This window comes from Heptranchias perlo, chromosome 27 (assembly GCF_035084215.1).
Source record: "Heptranchias perlo isolate sHepPer1 chromosome 27, sHepPer1.hap1, whole genome shotgun sequence".
In the NCBI taxonomy this organism is placed as follows: Eukaryota; Metazoa; Chordata; class Chondrichthyes; order Hexanchiformes; family Hexanchidae; genus Heptranchias; species Heptranchias perlo.
The window spans coordinates 36381367-36402294 of NC_090351.1; the positions used below are offsets into that span (position 1 = coordinate 36381367).

General features: G+C 43.6%; 1 protein-coding gene across 2 annotated transcripts in view; it reads right to left on the minus strand.

The window, feature by feature from the left end:
* Nucleotides 1-20928, minus strand: part of dstyk (dual serine/threonine and tyrosine protein kinase) — a 76081-nt gene that overhangs the window by 29418 nt on the left and 25735 nt on the right. For both annotated transcript variants that reach the window (XM_068007665.1, XM_068007664.1), the window contains exon 3: nt 2527-3220. In XM_068007665.1, coding sequence (XP_067863766.1) covers nt 2527-3220 — 694 coding nt within the window. The remainder of the gene's footprint in view (nt 1-2526; nt 3221-20928) is intronic.

A 20928-nucleotide genomic window follows, 5' to 3' on the forward strand; every position in this document is an offset into this window, starting at 1 on the left:
ACCCATTACACTATTTCAAAGAGGAGCAGGGGAGTTCTCGCCGATGTCCTGGCCAATATTTATCTTTCAACCAACATCACTAAAACAGAATATCTGGTCGTTTATTTCATTGCTGTTTGTGGGAGCTTGCTGTGCACAAATTGGCTACCACGTGTCTTACAACAGTGACTACAGTTCAAAAAATACTTCATTGGTTGAAAGTGCTTTGGGATGTCCTGAAGTAGTGAAAGGCGCCATCTTTTTTTCTTTGTATCTCAAAAGACTGCAGGTCAGCTTAATTAGGAATCTACACCACCCATAAAAACATTAGCACAGAGGGGAACACAACCACTGGGAGTTCTGAGCATCTCTCGCCAACAGTCAGGCATCTCTATGATTGTTGTCCGTGAAACAACCTCTCTGTTTGACCAGTTACCTCCTGTTCCTCCATTTCTTCTCCCCTTCAACAGATTACACCCAGCCCTTGTGATGCTTACCATACATCCCGGATCAGTTCAACATCTCTTCCTGAACTCCCCTGCATTCCATTCACCCTCTCCCACTCGATCAATTTGTCCCTCATTAGGCTCCATCTTCACTGCTTTGTGCATGTATGCTGAACCCTGCCCTGCCACCAGAGGGTGCTTATTGCTGCCTCTTGCAAAGTCAACTGTGCCGGGAAGGTAAAAGAATTAAATTGCTGTCATTATTTATTATCCCTCGGGGACAGGTGGAGACTGGGAATTGTTTTAATTCAATTATTGTACATGACCTTATAAAACACATCAAACCATGAAAACAAGGACTGACACAGATACTCTGCTCGCAGGTAAAAGTTTAGCGTGGGGTAAGTTGGGCAGAGCTGTGTGCCAGGAATTCCACACTGACATCTAGCATCTGCACAGAATCACCCAGAACAAAAAAAAAGTACATTTTAAATAGAAAGAGGAAAACACGGGCAATGCTAGCTGGAGGAGAAGGAGAGGGAGAAGCAGCTAGATAGCGTCTACAAGACGGTGTGAAGGATTTTACATATAGAGAGTTGTTTGTTGGGCTGTTTTGTTTTGTACTGGCGTCAGATTGAAGCTTGAACAGGGTAAATTAGCCCCCTTTATGGTTTGTTTCCAGATCTGTTACAGTTGTTTGATATGCAATATAGACTATGCCTAATTATCTAAGTGTAAACAAATTTGATTGGTTTTAGCCTATACCGAATCATGCAGAGTAGAGGGGCCATTCGGCCCATTGCATCTGCGCCGGCAAGAGCTTTCAAATTAGTCCCACTCCCCTCCTCTTTCCCCATAGTCCTGTAAATGTCTCCTTTTCAAGTATTAGATCCAAAACCCCTTTTGAAAATTACTGTTGAATGTACAAATGTGATATTTTCCAACATCCAGCAGATATAGTGGGAATCCTATATAAAATCCATTGTGCAATCACTCAGTGTTAATTCTTACAGAGTACATTATCTTTCCAAGGCAGAAGTTGAAGAACCATTTGAGATCATGAAGGAGACATTGCTCACTTATGGAAACTATCAGAGTTTGAACAAGAAATTGATTTAAAAAAAAACACAAACTGAAAAAGCATTAACACACTGTCTTCCTTCCCTTCAGTTAGAACTTCATCTCAATAGGACAGATCAAATACAATTGCTCCATATATCAATTTCCTCTCCATTCTCCTCATTCCACCTGGATTTCAGTCAGGACAAATTTCAGATAGAAACAATTCCTCTAACAAGCCACTATTTCCTTCATTCTCAATGCACAGATCAATGATGGAGTTTATATCGGGCAGGGAGGGGAAGGAGGAGAGTCAGCTGCTGGATAAAAAAGGACCATCATCTTCATGAAAAAACAGCATGAACAATAAGTAGTCCCATATGTTTGGCAAATCACACAAACACATTTCAGTCACACGATGAAAATGAAGCATATATATCTGCTAATATGGGATTGCCGAAGACTTTCTTCAACTCAGTGTTCCTTTAGCAGATTTCTCCACTACAGTTATAACAGTGATTTTTTTTGTCTCCTTCTGTTACAAGCTCCCATGTCATTCCTGCCACAGGCCCACACCAGCTCTGGGAATAATCAGCAACAGCAGGAACGGAATTCCAAAATTAGAACTCCTGACATATCAGTAAATTTAACCTGTCCTAAAACCAGAATAGACTGCAGTACAATGACCAATATTAACAGTCAACTGCTGACTGGCAGTGCTTTTAACCCAAAATAGACCGCGTATAGTGACACCACAAGTTCCGACCAGAATGGAGATGATTGGGTAATTCCCCCGTCAATCATGCCTGGAGACTGCACTGCTGTAAATAACTGGGATTGATTTTACGCAGATAATTTGTACGATGGAACTATCCTCCACTCACTGCATTTTGCTGGAGAAATAATCCTGCTGTAATCGGGAGACTCTGTTTGCTGGAGTTTTGGTCATGAGTTCGGTAAGTTAAACCCAGAAGTCCCACTCCCTCCCCCAAACACAGTGGTGTCAATATTCACTCTGTAGAAAATAACCAGTCAACCTCACCTTTGAATTGCAGGTTTGCCGCCTCTTCCAAGAGCTCCTCCTTCATGCTGCTGAGAGTCTCGATAATCATGTCTCTCATCTCCTCCTGCTTCCTGTTTGCTATATTCATCAGAGACTGGAACAGTTCATTCTCCTTGTCCCTGGTGTACTCCAGCCTCTTGGGAGTGATCTGCAAGTCCCTCTGCATGTCAAAGGCCTGGTTGATGAAGATGTCCAAACAGCGGCAGTGGACACCGTTTAGCACGGTCGCTGCATCCACAAGGTGCATCTGCACCACCTGCTTAGCAAAGACACCAAGCTGTCGGAACTTCTCAAAGTGTTCTACCAACGTGCTTTGGGCTTTGCTGGTGTTGGACAGCCCACCCCCAGGGGGGCTCAGATACTCGAGCTTTGAGAGTTGACGGTAAAGGGGACTCTTTTCCTTTTCAGACTTTGAACTTTTCTGCGAGACGTCCTTGTCTGGTCCGGAGTGTAGCTCTGGGTGATTACTGCTCAGGTGTTTCGGCACCTTGATGAAGAACACAGGCAGGCAATGTTTCCTCTTCATCTCCTGCAACTCGCTTTCTTCAGAGCCCGTCAAACGGTCCTCACTGATAGCATAGACGATAATTGGCAGAGAATGTCTCAAACAGTCGTCCAGCATGCCACCTTCTGCCCGAGTTTCATGACATGGAAGAACTAGAATATCCATTTCCTGGAACAAAGAGAGAAGGGTTAGAAATGGGATAAAGCCCTTGCTGACCTTGGCTCAGTGCTAGCACTCACCTCTGAGTCGGAAGGTCAAGGGTTCAAACGCCACCCCAGAGACTCAAGTACATAGATCCCAGTGCAGTACTGAGGGAGTGCTGCACAGTCAGAGGTGCAGTCATTCTGATGTTAAACAGAGGTCCCCATCTGCCCTCTTGGATGAACATAAAAGATCCCTTGGCACTACTTGAAGAGCAGGGGAGTTCTCCCTGGTGTCCTGGCCAATATTTATCCCTTGACCCACACCAACCCATAACACCGAAACAGATTATCTGGTTATTTATCTTGTTGTATGTGGGTCCTTGTTGTGCACAAATTGGCCACTGCATTTGCCGACATTACAACAGTGAGGAAACTTCAAAACTGCTTCATTGGCTGTGAATTACTTTGGGACCCCGGAGGATGTGAAAGGTGCTATATAAATGCAAGTTTGTTCTTTTCTTTAAAGCAGCATTGGCACTCCTTACCTACAACAAGAACATTCAGCCAAAGAATATGCATTGATTGCTATAGTCAGGGACCAGTACTGGCCTGGAAAGTGCCAGATGCTAGCACAACAGTGCAATGTAAGCTTCGGCTTGAGACTATGAAGATAAGGACAAGGGATTCAGCATTGGAAGGACAGAGCTAGGGGCAGAGGCTGGAGAAAGTGGTTATGGCAGCAGAATGGATGGTGGGGATGAAGCTCAGTTCGGGGTAGAGCAGGAAACTAAGGTTCTGCATCTCCTGACAACGACTTGCATTTATATAGCACCTTAAACATAGTAGAGCATTATCAGAGAAAAATTGACAACAAGCCACAGAGATTAGGACAGGTGACCAAAAGCTTGGTCAAAGAGGTAGGTTTTGGTTTTAAGGAGTGTCTTAAAGGAGGAGGAAGAGAGAGAATTTTTTCTATTTTCTATTATCTATATCTATATCCACACACACCAATAGTGAAACAAAGTAAATCAGGGATACGCAAGAGGCCAGAATTGGAGGAGCGCAGAGATCTCAGAGTTGTAGCTGGAGGAGGTTGCAGAGATAGGGAGGGGCGAGGCCATAGAGGGATTTGAAAACAAGGATGAAAATTTTAAAAATCGAGGTGTTACTGGACTGGAAGCCAATGTGAGTCAGTGAGCACAGGGGGAGGAGTGAATGGGGCTTGCTGCCAGTTTGGATACGGTCAGCAGTGTTTCCATCTTTCCCCTTCTGTCAATTTCTGCTTTTATTAAAACCAGGACTTATTTTTGCACCTCATGTCCCTTCCTGTTATTCCACCAGTTGTGGACCAGGCCTCTGTACTTTGTACTGCTCGTCCAACTCAAGAGAATAAAAAGTGTCCCTTTTTTGCTTCCTCAAACACATCCTGCAGCTGGGGCCAGGCCACCAGCCCCTCCTAGATCTATACCGCTGCCACTCTTGATGGCTTGCAGGATACATGCAACTGCCAGCAGGCACGAATCTCCAGCTGATGTCCTCCCCCACCACCAACCCCCTCCTCCTCCTGTCAAGGCTGTGAATCAAGGAAATGGGCAAAAAATGATGAGGAGGTGGTGTATGGAACAACTGAACCTGTATCCTTGGTAGGGTGGAAAAGAGCCATTCAATGCAAGTATTCCAGTGCAAATATTTGACAGTGTGTGGGGTGGAGGGGGAGGAATGAGGAAACAGCTGCACCACGTTAGTTATTTTGAGCATCATGTTTGTAATCTGCCATTGCCTCAACAAGAGGGAGAAGAACCCACAAAAAGAGGAACGAGGAACTAGGATCTCAAGAGGCTCACTGGTTCCAAGGCTTCTTTTTGTAAATTGTTTTGCCACTAACCCAATTTTCTCCTCCTCTCATGAAAGCTTCGATTCTCGCTTGCCATGAAAAACCTTCTTGCCCCAGTCCCAAGTGGCTATTCTTCACATGAACACTCCCTTCCCAGCCCGAGTTACAGTGTCTTGCTGTCTGGTTCACTGCATAGTCTTCTCTCCCAACCTGAAAAAAAACCTCACTGCCCTCGCTGACATACATTGGCTCCCAGTCCCTCCACCTCCAACTGAAAATTCTCATACTCGTATTTAAGTCTCTTCGTGACCTCGTCCCTTCCCATCTCTGTAACCTCCTCCAGGCCTAAATCTATTCTACACCCACCGTCCCGCCCCCCTCCCCCCCATCCCAACTCTGGTCTCGTGGTTCTCCCCTCCCATCGCCCCACCATTGGCAGCCGTGCTTTCGGTCACCCAGGTCCCACACAAATTCTCTCCCTAAACCGCTCCACCTCTAACGACCCTCCTTAAAATCCACCTCTTTGACCAAGCTTTTGGTCACCCCTCCCAAAACCTCCTTATTTGGTTCAGCATCCATTTTTTTCTCATTATGCCTCTTTGAAGCACCTTGTGGAATTTTCTACATTAAAGGCACTACATAAATGCAGGCTGTTGTAGGTTCAATGATCCAGAAAATGAATAGTTAAGTCAGTATTCTTTAAATGTGCGAGGCTCTTTCCCTCTACACATTGCTGCCAACTGTATCACCATCGCCAGACCTGTTAACATCAGTACTTCACCCCAGTGTTACACAGCTCAAAATTCACTCCATAGACTTAACCCAAGCTTGGAAGGGCAGATTGCACAATTGTATTGCTGGGTATTTTGCACAGTTCAAGTGGGCACTGGATATAAATTTTACCCAACCACAATTTACACTTCAGTGAAGTCCTGATGACCACAAGGTAGTCCCTCCCTAGGAAATAAAACAAACACTGTGGGCACTTCAGGCCTTAATAACTAACAAAGGACTCAGCTCATAAAATCCTGGATCATACCCACCAAACCTTCACAATCCAAGAAAAAACACCACCATTTATATAGCATAAAAATACATCTTTTCAGGAGAGGTGGCATTTAATCAAATGATTTAAATACTTAATAGAACAGTAAAGTAAAACCAGAATATTGCTTTAAACTGTACTCCAGCTAATAGGACCAGATAACAAAATTAGTGAAAAGTACATTTCAAATTGGTATTAGGAAGAACTATTTTATTTAAATAGCAATTAGTACTTGGATGATAATCTAGGCAAGGTAGCCAAGTCAACATAAGAGGTTCAAAATGCAGTTAAATTCTAGTCTGGGAGAGTTTGGGTACTAGAGGGACGAGTTTCAATGGGGAAAATAGTCTTTCCTTGCCCTTGACTGCTCCGATATCAATGTTCTTTTCATTTGTTCCATCTGATCCGTAATATGTTTGTTTAAACGGTTAAAACTGGCCACATCTTTGGAGAAACATCACTGAATTAATTCTAGGAAGTACAGCCTATGACACAGGGTTGGTCAAGCATCGACTGCATGAGCTCGCCACAATAGTCTTCAAACAAAATTATAGGAATTAGCTTAAACGGACAGAAACAAAACAAGCGCTCAACATCAGCCACATTTCTTGGTCTCCGTTTGAATGCTGCCGAGGAGTGTTCTGTAAGTTGCTTACTTTTCTGGGAATCACTTAGACAGAGACCCCCAACCAAACACTTGCCTCACACATGACAGCAGTTTCTTCCCTTGTAAGGGAGGCCACCAAAAAGGATCAGCTATAATAGAGCACCAGACCCTTACTAATAAACCCCTCCCTGCAACTGAACACCAGGTTATCTATCCAGATTGGAAACTACCACTCTCTGTATGGCAAAAGGCAAGACAGACACCTTCTGACCTGCGTCTCCAGGCACCAAAATTCAAATCCCTCTAATCAATCTACTATTTTTCTCCTTCTTCACCCCGGCCTGCCCCTCCATACACAAATAAAACACCAGCCAAAGCCCCCCACCCCATCCCACCCTTCCTATCCACTCCTTTAAGCCTCTGCAGTGATCATTTCTTCTGGACTTCCTGTAAGTTTTTAAGTACATATTCAGATTTCAGCAAGTTTTGCTTGTTAATACTTGTGGGGTTATTTTTTTCCTGAATTTTCTACCTTGCTCTCCTGAAAATGTCAACTCGTTCTGGGGTACAGTTCCATGGATGCTCCTTGGTGCCTCATCCAAATATAAGAGAGAGAGTCAACATGCCATTTGACTGTGGAATGAGTCTCACCCAAATCTAATTCTGTCCTCAATGTCCATACATGAAATTCCCAGCAGGAGTTAGTGGATAAATATCAGGAGCAGGAACCCAGTGATTGTCTCTTCCCTAACCCAGAGGTGCTCAGGGTCTTAAAGATATCAAACAGGAGACGCACTGTTTGTATTTAAGTGTATTCTTGGAATCATTATCATCTTGTGATCTTATTTCCCTCCCCTTCAAAATTTTGCTTTCAAAATTTATCAGAGCCACACTAAGAGTGTTTCAGTCTCTCTACACCGTTACACAAAAAGCTATTTCTGCAGCACTGATTCACTGACCAGTCAGCTAAACCACTGAGATTCAATGTTAACAAGGAGGTTTATGAACTTGGAACAATTGTGAATAACCACAAACAAGTGGTTAGCAATTTCAAGTTTAAAACCAAAGCCTTATTTCCCCCAATGGTTTTGTTGTTTAAAATCACTGCCCAGTGCTATACAGGCCTGAAAGCGTGTTTTTTCTCTTTGGCCTGTACTGAGCCAGCTAGGTGGCAGCAGGTTCACTGCAAGGAAAGAGAGCCAGAGATCTTCCATTCCTCACAGTCAGTCCATCATAAAATATATTTCATCCACATTTCCACTCCCCCCTCACTTCATAACCTCCCAGACCCCATATGGCTGAAGCCTCTATAAACACCACACTTCAGGAACTGTAAAATGAAGGCACCAAGTCCAAGAATGCACCCTCGCTATCCTCTGTCAGTCAGTCAGTTCAGCGCCTGACATTGCTTTCACTTGGTACTCCGACACTACAGCACTCTGCCTCAGAGTGTCACAGGACAAGTAAAATTGAAGTTCGTTAAACCCCCCACCCCAATCACCTAATTTGATTTATAATGTTAACAAAAACTTAGTGTCAGCCTAGATTTTGTGCTATAGTCTCGAGTGGGGCTTGAATGCACAACCTTCTAACTTGGGCAAGAGGGCCAGCACTGAACCAAGAATGACACAGACCAGGTATGGAAGCAAAGACCTTCCTGGTCTTTATAGCTCAATGCCACACCACAGGCTACATTTACCTATTGGGCCATGTTCTACTCTGCCCCGACAGCGCACATTATAGCCAGTGTCAGAAGCACATTCTCTACTGCAACACCAATACTCCCATTTCCCACACCAGCCATCCTCACATAAACTAAAACATGAGGAAAAAGGCCATTCATCCAGCAGACCACACAGTCCGTGACACAGTCATGAACTTGACTTCAGATCTACATCCTGTGTCCACATCTATGGCTCTCAGCAATTTGAAGGCCTCACTTACAACCCCTTCCCCCATCCTTCTTTGAAAGTAAGAAATCCCTGTGGCATCTGCAAGTGACATTTGGGTGGTGATATTTACACTAAATTCTGGACAGTTTGTGCTGGGAAATAAATAGAGTTCAGACTGCCCCAAGCTGAATTTGCATGGCACTGTTATAGTCAGAGGGGATACTCACTGCCAGTCCCTGCTGGATTAAAACATAGATCCCAGAAGTGAAAGAACAGTAGTTTAAGTACATATAGCAAGAGACACTCACATTTGCCTAAACAGAGACTTCAGTTTCATGTTATTTATCAATGTTTAAAACTGTGCAAATTTAACAAGATTACAGTAAAGAATTTATCAAATCCACAAGATTACTTTTTTGTTCACGAAACAGGCAGAAATAAATTCGGATGTTTAAGTGTCTCATGGCTTCAGCAACGTTCATCTCAAATTGCAATCTAAAATCTTCAACAAAATGTAAAATTAAAGTTTTTCAGTCCTCAGAACAAAGACTGATGAGAGTTTCAAATCTTAAAATCCCTTTGACTTTATTTTTGTTAAATGTTCAAAATGCTCATTTCTTACCCCTGAGCTGAAAATTAAAATCATGCTGCAAAAAGGAGACAAACAAAATTTGATCAAATAAAAATTCCTTTTAAAAAAACTATTTAAAAGCCCAACTCAATTGGCCCTGGCTTCGCCTGCTGGGGGCTGAGAGGAATGAATGACTCCAGTCTAATCTGCTCCCACAATGGAGGCAGTCACTGGTATCTCCAAGATACCATGCAACAAGCCCGAAATGGAACTCATGCAACCACAAATAAATAAAGCAGATGATCTGGAATGCAGTGCTTCAGTTAGTTTGTGAAGTCAAGACATAGCTGATCCAGACAGGCTAGGATGGTAGCAGTTTCACTCCATGGTCCAAGTTAGCAATTCTAGGCTGGGGCAGCAGTAGGAGCGTTGAAACTGTCCTTGGTGCTCCTCATTTTGAGAGGGAGGGAGAAAGAAGTCAGCCAAGCCTCCTGCTCCTGATTGCTGCCCAGTTACCTCCTGCTGGAAAGCGTGCGCATGGGCACACAATCAGACTCAGCTGCGTTGCACCAATCCCCCTCACAGACGAGCAGTGTGCTGACACTCTCAGTCTCGGCTGGCATATGATGAAGGGCCCCTTGGGTGAGGCGCCGCAGGATAACCAGTGCCTCTGTTTCAGAGCCCAGCAAGGAGCGCGCTCCTTCTTGAGATCAAAAAGATAATTACAGATAAGAAGGACCATTAGATCCATTTTGGTTCATCCATCCTGAAGCGCCCTCAGCAGCCCCGGTGCAGAATCTAATTATTTCTTAAATGCACCCAAGGGTTTTCACCTCCCACGACTCTACCAGGAAGTCCATTCCAAGTATTGATCACTCTACGCATGATAAAGAAATTCCTGATATCAGTCCCAAAGTTACCTTTCATCACTTTCATCATTTTCTACTCCCACAATTTACTCAAGTAATATTCCAGGTTTGCTTTTTCCATACCATGTACTATCTTATACAGGTCTGCAAAATCTCCCCTCTATATCTCCTTCCCAGGCTGAAAAGCTCAAGCCTTTCCAATCTCCCCTCCTAGCTCAGAAAATCACATTAGGGATCAGACTCGTGACTCTTCTCTGCACTGCCTCCAGCGAGCGAATGTCTCCTTCGTTTCTTGCTAACTATAAGTGGACATAGTATTCAGGTGCGGTCTGACCAGCACCTCAGGCTTCCATTCTATCCTGCATTGGTTGGATGCGTTGAGTGTCCAGTCAAAGACCCCCAGGTCCATTTTCACTCAATCCGTAGCTATTTCAACATCATTCATTGAGTACTTGTTGCTTAATTTTCCATCCTATGTGCTTTACACCTGTCCGTATTAAATTTCATTCACCCAGAATCTGCCCAGAAATATTTTGTCTAATTCAAATATTTGAGCTTCTTCCTCTAATTCCACTGCCCCTTTCAGTTTGGCACAGCAAATTTAACCACTTTGCATTGAGTTTGAGTCTAAGTTATGCATGTAAATAACAAATAGTTGACCCAATACCAAGCCCTAAGATATCCCATTCAGTGCTTACTCCTCACCCCAACCTAACTCCTCTAACGAGTACTCGTTGCTGTCTACCATTCAACCAGTTTCTTACCCATTCCCAGCATTTACACTGAATCAAAATCTTTTCGGAAGTCTAGGTACACCATGTTGTAGCACTTTCCACAGTACAGTTGGGATCAAGGTCAGTCACACATAATCTTCCTTCTCCAGATACATGTTGGCTACTGTTTACTAGGTTATTCTTAGGCAGGTACTCAAGTTTACCCTCGATGATTGGTTCCATTAACTTACATAGAACAGTGGCAAGACTGATGGGTCTGCAGTTGTTCAGGTCTGTTTTATCCCCTTTTTGAATGTGGACACCACATTGGCCTGTCTCTAATCTACTAGTATCTCCCAGTGTCCAGAGACTCACTCAATTATCGTCAGTGCCTCACAAATTTCCTCCATCGTCTTTTTCAGCACTCAGTGATAAATACAATCTATCCCTAGTGATCATTTTGGCCCTTTCAGCCTGTCCATCTCATTTATACTGGTTGTTCGTTTTACTTAGGTTATCGTTATTTGGGGAGGGTATGTTACTCGTATCTTCCCTGTAAATATTAAGAGGAAGTAATCATTCAGAATATTAATTATCTTATGCTCGCCCTCAGATTTGGTTCCATTTGCACCATTTAGGGTTTTTACCTCTTCTGACTGCATTCTGTTATAATACACAAAGAAACGTGGATGAATTTTTACTATGACGGTTAGCCTCTGCTATCAAGTTATTTTCTGTCTTTCAGCATCTTTGATTACTCAAGTAGTTTCTACATTTTCTTGTATTGCTCCCAGTGAACTCCTTCCCCTTGGAAGAGTTACTGAGTCAGCAAAGCATTGAACACACATCATTAACACATGGATGCTTCAGCAATCATGACATTTAAAATTATGTAGGTTAGCGCAAAGGAACTGAATAGTCACGTTCGTGCAGTTCTCGAGGTCAGGAGCACTTCACTTCAATAGCAACATATACAAAACAAAAAATAAAATCATTTCCATGACCAAATTAGTCCAGTGCCCCTACCCATTAGTGAACACAGACAAAATCAATTGGACTGACAACTTTCTCCCATCCCAAAGATCAGGGGCTCACCACATTTATTGGGGCGGGGGAGAATGCAAACCCAAGGCACGCACGAAGAGATTTCAGCAGCTGACTCCACTGACACGCCCGTCGTTTCTGTCACTGATCAATGGATGAACTAGCCAAGTGGGCGAGGAAACGCTGTTTTTGGGCTCTCTACGTCAGCTGGACCACTCACCAAATCGCCCCATTTCCTGATGAAAAATGAAATTTGCTCCAAGCTACTGCTAATATTTATTCCTCAACCAACACCTAAACACAAATTATCTGATCACGTATCTCAATGCTGTTTTGGGACCTTGCTGTATGCAAATTGGCTGCCGCATTTCCTGCATTGCAACAGCGACTAATTTCAAAAGTACTTAATTGGCTGCAAAGGGCTTGAGGTGTCTGGAGTTCTGAAAGGCACTATATAAATGCAAGTCCTTTCTTTTAATAAAAGGAGGCAAGGTGCATCACACTTGGAAGGGATGGGGGGGGGGGGGGGGATGTATCCAGCGAAATATTTTTCTCTTTCTTCCCTCCTCCCATTCACCCCTCAAGAAATCACTCAACTGCTATGTGGTCTTCTGCAGATGGTGAAATCTTGGCAAATGGAAACCTGCAAGCAGCACCCCACAACCAAATAATTCCTCACGTTGGTAGCACAGAAACACCACTAGATTTATGGAGCCTTGAGATCCAAACACAGACAGGCTTTAAAAGAGCAGGAGTTACGGGTGAACCAGAAGTGGCATTTAACAGCAGCACTGGACTGCATTCCTTTCCAGCAGCGTCTTCCAAACTGATTAGATGCTCGCTGAAGATTTTTGCAAGTTTCCAAAAATAGCTGCTGTTAAATCAAAGGTCCTTTTATCACAGAGATGGCAATTGGCAGCACACTGCTGGCAGTCCATACTCTCAATCAATATGCCAGCACCCAACCTAATGTTATTGGAGCAAGCCCTTTCGTAAACATCTTTCTCTGACATTGTGTAACACATGCAGCGTGTGTGCACGTGCAACATAAAACTAAAACATATCCGGTCTCCATGTTACATGCAAGGCAGCACAAGCCTCAGCAAAAACAAATTCCATTCTAAGACTCTATTCAACCATTTTCATCTTAAGAGTCAGCTCCAGAAAGCTTAGTACAGCCCCAATAGTCAGAGTACATCCTTTTCACACGGGTGAGAAACTGAACCAAAAATAGAAACAGCTTCTTCTTGGGAGGGCTAGGGGGAGAAAGAGGCCTGAAATTCAATCTTTCCAAATAGTTAACAAAACTTATTCCCAATTTTCTCCCCTCCTGAAGGTGCTAACTGAAGATGGGGTGCAGTTTCACAGGCACAGGCAGCCCTCAAGTACCTTGCACAAAAAGGCCATTCCTCACAGGTTAACTGAAATGGTGACTGTTGGCTATTCAACCATGGGGGTAGCACAGCCAAACCTAATCTTGTCCTCACCAGATATTGGCACACGTGCACTGGTCAGCAGGAGTCACCGAATTATCAGAAGCAGAAACCCTGGCTGATTTTTCCCACTATTCCAAACGCTCATCCCTCCAATGCTGCATTGAAGCACAACTGAGGAAGAGATACACAAGCCCACGAGTGTCTCCACTCGTTCAATTCTCCCCTTAAACTTAGGCAATGAATGGAACGTATGCTCCTGGTTCTTTCAAGCAGTATTATAATGCATGTTAAACATGTAATCACTGTAATTAACTGCATACTAACATAACTGTTTGGATCTTTTGCTTCTCATTCTCTCAGTTATAAAGATGACCAGAGAATGAATATCACAAATGTTGAATAAATATGAAATAAGTGAAACACAAGATCACCAGCACCACAACTATGCAACATGGTTAATATATACATATCCACAGACACCATAACTTAACTAGAATTTTGAGATATATCAAGTGGCGATTTCCTGATCAGATAAAGAAAAGCAAGACTTGCATTTATACAGCGTCTTTTACGACCTCAAGATGTCCGAAAGCGCTTTACAGCCAATAAAGTACTTTTGAAGTATAATCACTATTGTAATGTAGGAAATGCAGCAGCCAATTTGCACAGCAAGGTGCCACAAACAACAATGCAATAATGACCAGGTAATCTGTTTTAGTAATGTTGGTTGAAGGATAAACATTGGCCAGGACACCAGGGATAACTCCCCTGCTAGTCTTCGAAATAGCGTTGAGGGATCTTTCATGTTCACCCGAAGGGGCAGACGTGGCCTCAGTTTAATGACTCAACCAAAAGATGGCACCTCCAACAGTGCAGCACACTCTCAGATTTTGCGCTCAAGTCTCTGGTGTGGGACACAAACCCTGAACCTTCTGACTCAGAAGTGAGGGGGTTACCACTGAGCTACGAATGCTGTACTCTGCTGCTCTTTTCACTCATGCTAAAAACACAAGTTTCAGGCTTCAGGTGTGGAAAGGGAATCTGCAAGGTGCCCAAATCCACATTAAAAAACCTCTCCTGATAAATATTTCAGAGACCAGAGTGCTCAAGTGTTCCACCATTCAGTACTGGCACCTCTCATTCCAATGAGGCCAAAAAAAAAGTTTTTAAAAAGAATGAGGCAACGCCTAGTAACAACCCTATCGAACGTACCATATTAACTCTCAAACACACCAAACTTTTTCAAGTAAAGCGCTTGAATGGAGGGTGCAGGCTTCGTGTGAGTTATAATTTAATACTGGGGGGGGGGGTGCCCTCAGGTTTGGGTTCTGGCCTATATAAATGATGTGCACATTGGCCACCATGAAGGTACAAAGTCCTTGGAGTTACTTGATTCAGACCATGGCTACTGCTTTTAACTAGCGAAACAATCAACACTACATGCTTGCTTTATTTTTGCACAGATCTTTGAAACCTCCAACATAAACTGCTCCAAAACAATCAATTCTGCTGCTATTCAGAGACTCCAGAGATGTTGCAATTTGTGCAATTGTCATGACGGAAACTGGAGCAGTAAGCACTTCAATTTTCAAATGACTCAGTCTTTTGCAAGAGGAATTTCACACATTAGGACAGCAGCACCATACGAATGATTATGGACTGGAACCATTCAAGCTGGTGTTGCAATCGCCAGAGACCTCTGTATAGTGCACGGCCAAGCTCTTTCTCCTTCAGTACATGTCCACAACAGTGTATACAAGATTTAGTCACTACCATAACTACAGTTCCTTTCACGTGTTCAGGATGTGAAACCAAGTATAAAGAACACACAAAAGACTTGCATTTATATAGCACCTTTCATGAACTCAGGCTATCCCAAGGCACTTCACAGCCAATGAAGTACTATTGAAGTGTAGTCACTGTTGTAATGTAGGAATCTCGGGAGCCAATTTGCACACAGCAAGATCCCACAAACAGCAACGAGATAACGATCAGATATTTTTTTTTTTAAAAAGTGATGGTCAGCCGAGATCATGTTAGCCCGATCTCGTCCTCATCAGATATTGGCACACATGCGCTTGTCAGCAGGAGGCACTGAATTATGTTAAACGCCCCACCTGAAAGACAGTACCACTGACAGTGCAGCACTTCTTCGGTACTGGACTGGGAGTATCAGCTGAGATTATGTGCTCAAGTTTCTGGAGTGGGGGTTTAACCCACGACCTTCTGACTCAGAGTCGAGAGCGCTCCAGCTGAGCCACGGCTGACTAGTATCGCTGGTCTCTCCCTCCCACCCACCGGGTTTGCATCTGTTACAAATTTCAGATCACAACACAATTGTCAAATGTTATTTTAAAAAGAAATGTTGATTCAACCCTTGACCATTTCCGACATCTGCAAAAACTATTTCCAACATTTGTAAGAGATTACTCATTTGCTCACCATATGCTCCCTGTAATAGATGATCTAGGGATAATAGCTCTTGAATTGCTCAGGTACACCAACTGGATGGCAGACCAGGAAGATCCCAGCTAGAATTTCCAGTCTGTGCTAAGTTAGCTGACTTCAACCAAAGTCACAGAAGACGACACAAAAAACCTCCCAGAAATACTAGAGAACCAAGGGTCTGGTGAGAATGAGGAACTGAAAGAAATTAGTATTAGTAAAAACACAGGAGAGAAATTAATGGGACTGAAAGTCAATAAATCCCAAGGGCCTGATGATCTCCATCCCAGGGTTTTGAAAGAGGTGGCGAAAGAAATAGTGGATGCATTGGTTGTCAACTTCCAAAATTCTAGAGATTCTGGACTGATTCCTGCCGATTGGAGGGTAGCAAATGTAACCCCACTACTTAAGAAAGGAGGGAGAGAGAAAACAGGAAACTACAGACCTGTTAGCCTGACATCATAAGGTCAGAAATGGGGATGTTCACTGATGAGTGCACAGTGTTCAGTTCCATTCGCAACTCCTCAGATGATGAAGCAGTTCGTGCCTGCATGCAGCAAGACCTGGACAACATCCAGGCTTGGGCTAATAAGTGGCAAGTAACATTCGCGCCAGACAATGACCATCTCTAACAAGAGAGTCTAACCACCTCCCCTTAACATTCAACGGCATTACCATTGCCGAATCCCCCACAATCAACATCCTGGGGCTAACCATTGACCAGAAACTTAACCGGACCAGCCACATCAATAATGTGGCTACAAGAGCAGGGGCTGGGTATTCTGTGGCGAATGACTCGCCACCTGGCTCCCCAAAGCCTTTCCACCATCTACAAGGCACAAATCAGGAGTGTGATGGAATACTCTCCACTTGCCTGGATGAGTGCAACTCCAACAACACAAGAAGCTCGACACCATCCAGGACAAAGCAGCCCGCTTGTTTGGCAACCCATCCACCACCCTAAACATGCACTCCCTTCACCACCGGCGCACCATGTACTATCTACAGGATGCACTGCAGCAACTCGCCAAGGCTTCTTCGATAGCACCTCCCAAACCCGCGACCTCTACCACCTAGAAAGACAAGGGCAGCAGGCACATGGGAACACCACCTGCACGTTCCCCTCCAAGTCACACACCATTCCGACTTGGAAATATATCGCCGTTCCTTCATCATCGCTGTGGAAGAACCTAAGAACCTTCACCACAGCACTGTGGGAGAACCTTCACCACATGAACTGCAGCAGTTCAAGGCGGTGGCTCACCACCACCTTTTCCAGGGCAATTAGGGATGGACAATAAATGCTGGCCTTGCCAGCGACGTCCACATCCCATGAACGAATAAAAAAAACGGTAGTAGGGAAAATGCTAGAATCAATTATAAAGGAAGTGATAACGTGACACTTAGAAAATAATAGGATTTGGCAGAGTCAACATGGATTTAAGAAAGGGAAATCATGTTTGACAAACCTTTTGGGGTTCTTTGAGGATGTAACCAGTAGAATAGACAAGGGGGAACCAGTGGATGTGGTGTATTTGGATTTTCAGAAGGCTTTCAGTAAGGTCCCACATCGGAGGTTGGTGAACAAAGTTAGAGCAAATGGAATTGGGGGTAATATACAGGCATGGATTGAGGATTGGTTAACAGAGAGTAGGAATAAACTGGTCTTTTTCAGTTGGCAGACTGTGACTAGTGGGGTACCGCAGGGATCGGTGCTTGGGCCCCAGCTATTCACAATCTATATCAATGATTTCGATGAAGGGACCAAATGTAATATTTCCAAGTTTGCTGATAATACAAAACTAGGTGGGAATGTGAGTTGTGAGGAAGATGCAAAGAGGCTTCAAAGGGATATAGCCGGCTAAGTGAGTGGGCAAGAACTTGGTTGATGGAATATAATATGGAAAAATGTGAAGTTATCCACTTTGGCAGGAAAAAACAGAAATGCAGAGTATTTTTTAAAATGGAGAGAGATTGGGAAATGTTGATGTTCAAAGGGACCTGGGTGTCCTTGTACATGAGTCACTGACCGCTAACATGCAGTTGCAGCAAGCAATTAGGAAGGCAAATGGTATGTTGGCCTTTATTACAAGAGGATTTGAGTACAGGAGTGAAGGTGTCTTACTGCAATTACATAGGACCTTGGTGAGACCTGATGTATTACGTACAATTTTGGTCTCCTTAACTAAGAAAGGATATATTTGCCATAGAGGGAGTGCAACGAAGGTTCACCAGACTGATTCCTGGGATGGCAGGATTGTCGTATGAAGAGAGATTGAGTAGACTAGGCCTGTATTCTTTAGAGTTTATTAGAATGAGAGATGATCGCATCGAAACATAAATTCTTACAGGGCTCGACAGGGTAGATGCAGGGAGGATGTTTCCCCTGGCTGGGGAGTCTAGAACCAGGAGTCTCAGTCTCAGAATAAGGGGTAGGCCATTTAGGACAGAGATGAGGAGACATTTCTTCACTCAGGGGGTGGTGAATCTTTGGAATTCTCTACCCCAGAGGGCTGTGGAGGCTCAGTCATCGAGTACATTCAAAACAGAGATCAACAGATTTCTAGATATTAAAAAAGCATCAAGGAATATGGGGATAGTGCAGGAAAATGGTGTTGAGGTAGAAGATCGGCCATGATCTTGTTGAATGGTGGAGCAGGCTCGAGGGGCCGGATGGCCTACTCCTGCTCCTATTTCTTATGTTGTGGTGCGACAACTATAATCTGTGAGCATCTCTCCTGCTTCTGCTCACTATCCAGGAAACCCTGCTGGAAAGCGAGAGTGCTAGTGCTCAGGCAAGGACAGTACTGCATGTGTCTGCAATGTACCCTCCTACCAATCAAAGTGCGCTGGCACTCACCGTCCGTGCTCAAACATAAACAACGGTCTGGTAAGTTACCACAGGCTTGCTAGTACCTATGGAACTGTACTCTAGCGTGAGAGCTTGCTTACCAAAAAGGAAGAGAAAATTGGGAGACAAAAGAGAATTTGAAAAATCTGGCACCACACAAAATTTTTGACATTTATATTGCACTCTGGTTTCAAAGGCACACCATCTGTGCTAAAGATTAAGCAAACAACACCCATGCACTGACACAATGATGTCAAAAATGACACATGGCTGTTCTCAGGGACCAAAATGCCTCTTTAAAAATAGTGCTTAATGAAAGCAGAAAAGGCAGAACAAGGAGGTAGGGTGGAAGTGGGCAGAGAAGAAACATACCAACCTGTATATTGTCCTTGCACATTACGTGAATGCACAATGCCACGTCCAATTAATTCCTTTATACTCAGACGGTTTCAAGCCTCCTGGTAGGCATATATCTATTAATTAACTACCAAAGTCTATGGTGAGTTTGTGATTGAATTGTGATCCAGGTAAGGTATAGCACTCCTTGGATTTCTGAAACCTCTCAGTTCTGCACACTATTCAGGACTGACAATGCCTGAGCTAGTTCTCATGCTCCAGATTCTCGATCTTACTTTTTTTTCCCCCCACCCCCATTAATCTTCACCAAACACCTTTTCCATTTCATTCAAAATCTATTCTATTCACACCATACTGCATGGTGATTAATGGTTATAAGTTAAAACCAAAGGACAGCTATGCAAACAGAAATGTAGGTCACAGATTTCTACAAAAACAGTTTGTTCAGGACGGAACCGGCCATGTGCTAAGGGTTTTTTTTCCCAGGATGGCACAAAGTATTGCAAGTTAAAAAGAAATTCTACGATCCATTAGTAATTATGTTAAAACGCAGAGTCAGGTCCAGAGAGAGAAATGATTAAAAACTGCAACCTTGCATTTCATGCCACAGTTAACTTTGCAAGGTCTACGCAGCAACGATTCTGATCAATGCATTAAAAACATTCCCATGCTAGCTCCAAAGTGGTGAAAGATTGATCAATCATCATTTTTAGTATGCAATATTTGAATTCAGCTTGGCTCCAGAGGCAGAGAGAAAAGGTTCCCTTCACTGTTTGGAAAAGAATACTTAAAATATGAAATGTCTTCCAAATGAGCTATTACATAATGGGATAGTTGAACACAGTCAATGGGGAAAAAATGCACCAAATTTCCTGGCCCTAAGATATCTAAAAATAAATACTCAACATAGTTGCTCTATTTATGGATGTCATCCATATTTTAGTGGGCGAATGGATTAGACTCCAGTAGGCTGAAGGGCACATCTAAAATATAAACATGGTACAAACATGCACAGTAAGACACTTTTGTAGCTATTTTTATATTCATGACTATGAGTTTCCGTCCCAAGAATCAATTCACTAAGTTTTATTTTAAACACAGATCAAACTTGATTGCAGTGCAGGTATTAGAGGTAGCACCGTAGATATGTGCAGCACACTGCACCCAGTCTTCCACAGAGAGTAGAACTTTCAGCTGTCGCACCCCCATGCTCTGAAATGTCCTCTCAAAACCCCTCCACCTCATGACTTTTGTCCTGGCCTTTAAAAGCCTCTTGAAACCTCTCTTTGATAATGTCGGTCATCTTTCCTAATTCTTCTACCAATGCTCACAGTGCCAGTTCCTCCACCACACTAAAAGCTCCACAAGGAAAGCAAGTTTTATTAAAATGATCTGGTCATATCATACCAGGAGTAGTGTCCAGTTCTGGTCACAGACACAAGCAAGAATTCTAAGGCTGGGGATGGGGGAAAAAAAAAGGGTTGTTTCAGAAAAGAGCCCCGAGACTGATCACTAGCATCACAGGACAGAGTTATGAGGAATGAATGAAGAAACTTGAGCTTTTCAGCTTTGAAAAGAGCGTGCAATCTGAACATAAGAAATAGGAGCAGGAGTAGGCCACACAGCCCCTTGAGCCTGCTCCGCCATTCAATCAGATCATGGCTGATCTTCGATCTCAACTCCACTTTCCCGCCCGATCCCCATATCCCTTTAGTCCAAAAATCTATCATCTCAGCCTTGAACACACCCAATGACTGAACATCCACAGCCCCTCTGGGGTAGAGAATTCCAAATGTTCACGACCCTGAGTGAAGACATTCCTCCTCATCTCAGTCCTGAATGTCCGACCCCTTATCTTGAGACTATGACCCCTAGTTCTAGACTCTCCAGCCAGGGGAAACAGTCTCAATATCTACCCTATCTAGCCCTCTTAGAATCTTACATGTTTCAATGCGATCACCTCTCATTCTTGAGTTGGTGAGTATAGGTCCATTCGACTCCATCTCTCCTCACAGGACAACCCTTCCATCCCAGGAATCAATCTAGTGAAACTTTGTTACTCCGCCTCT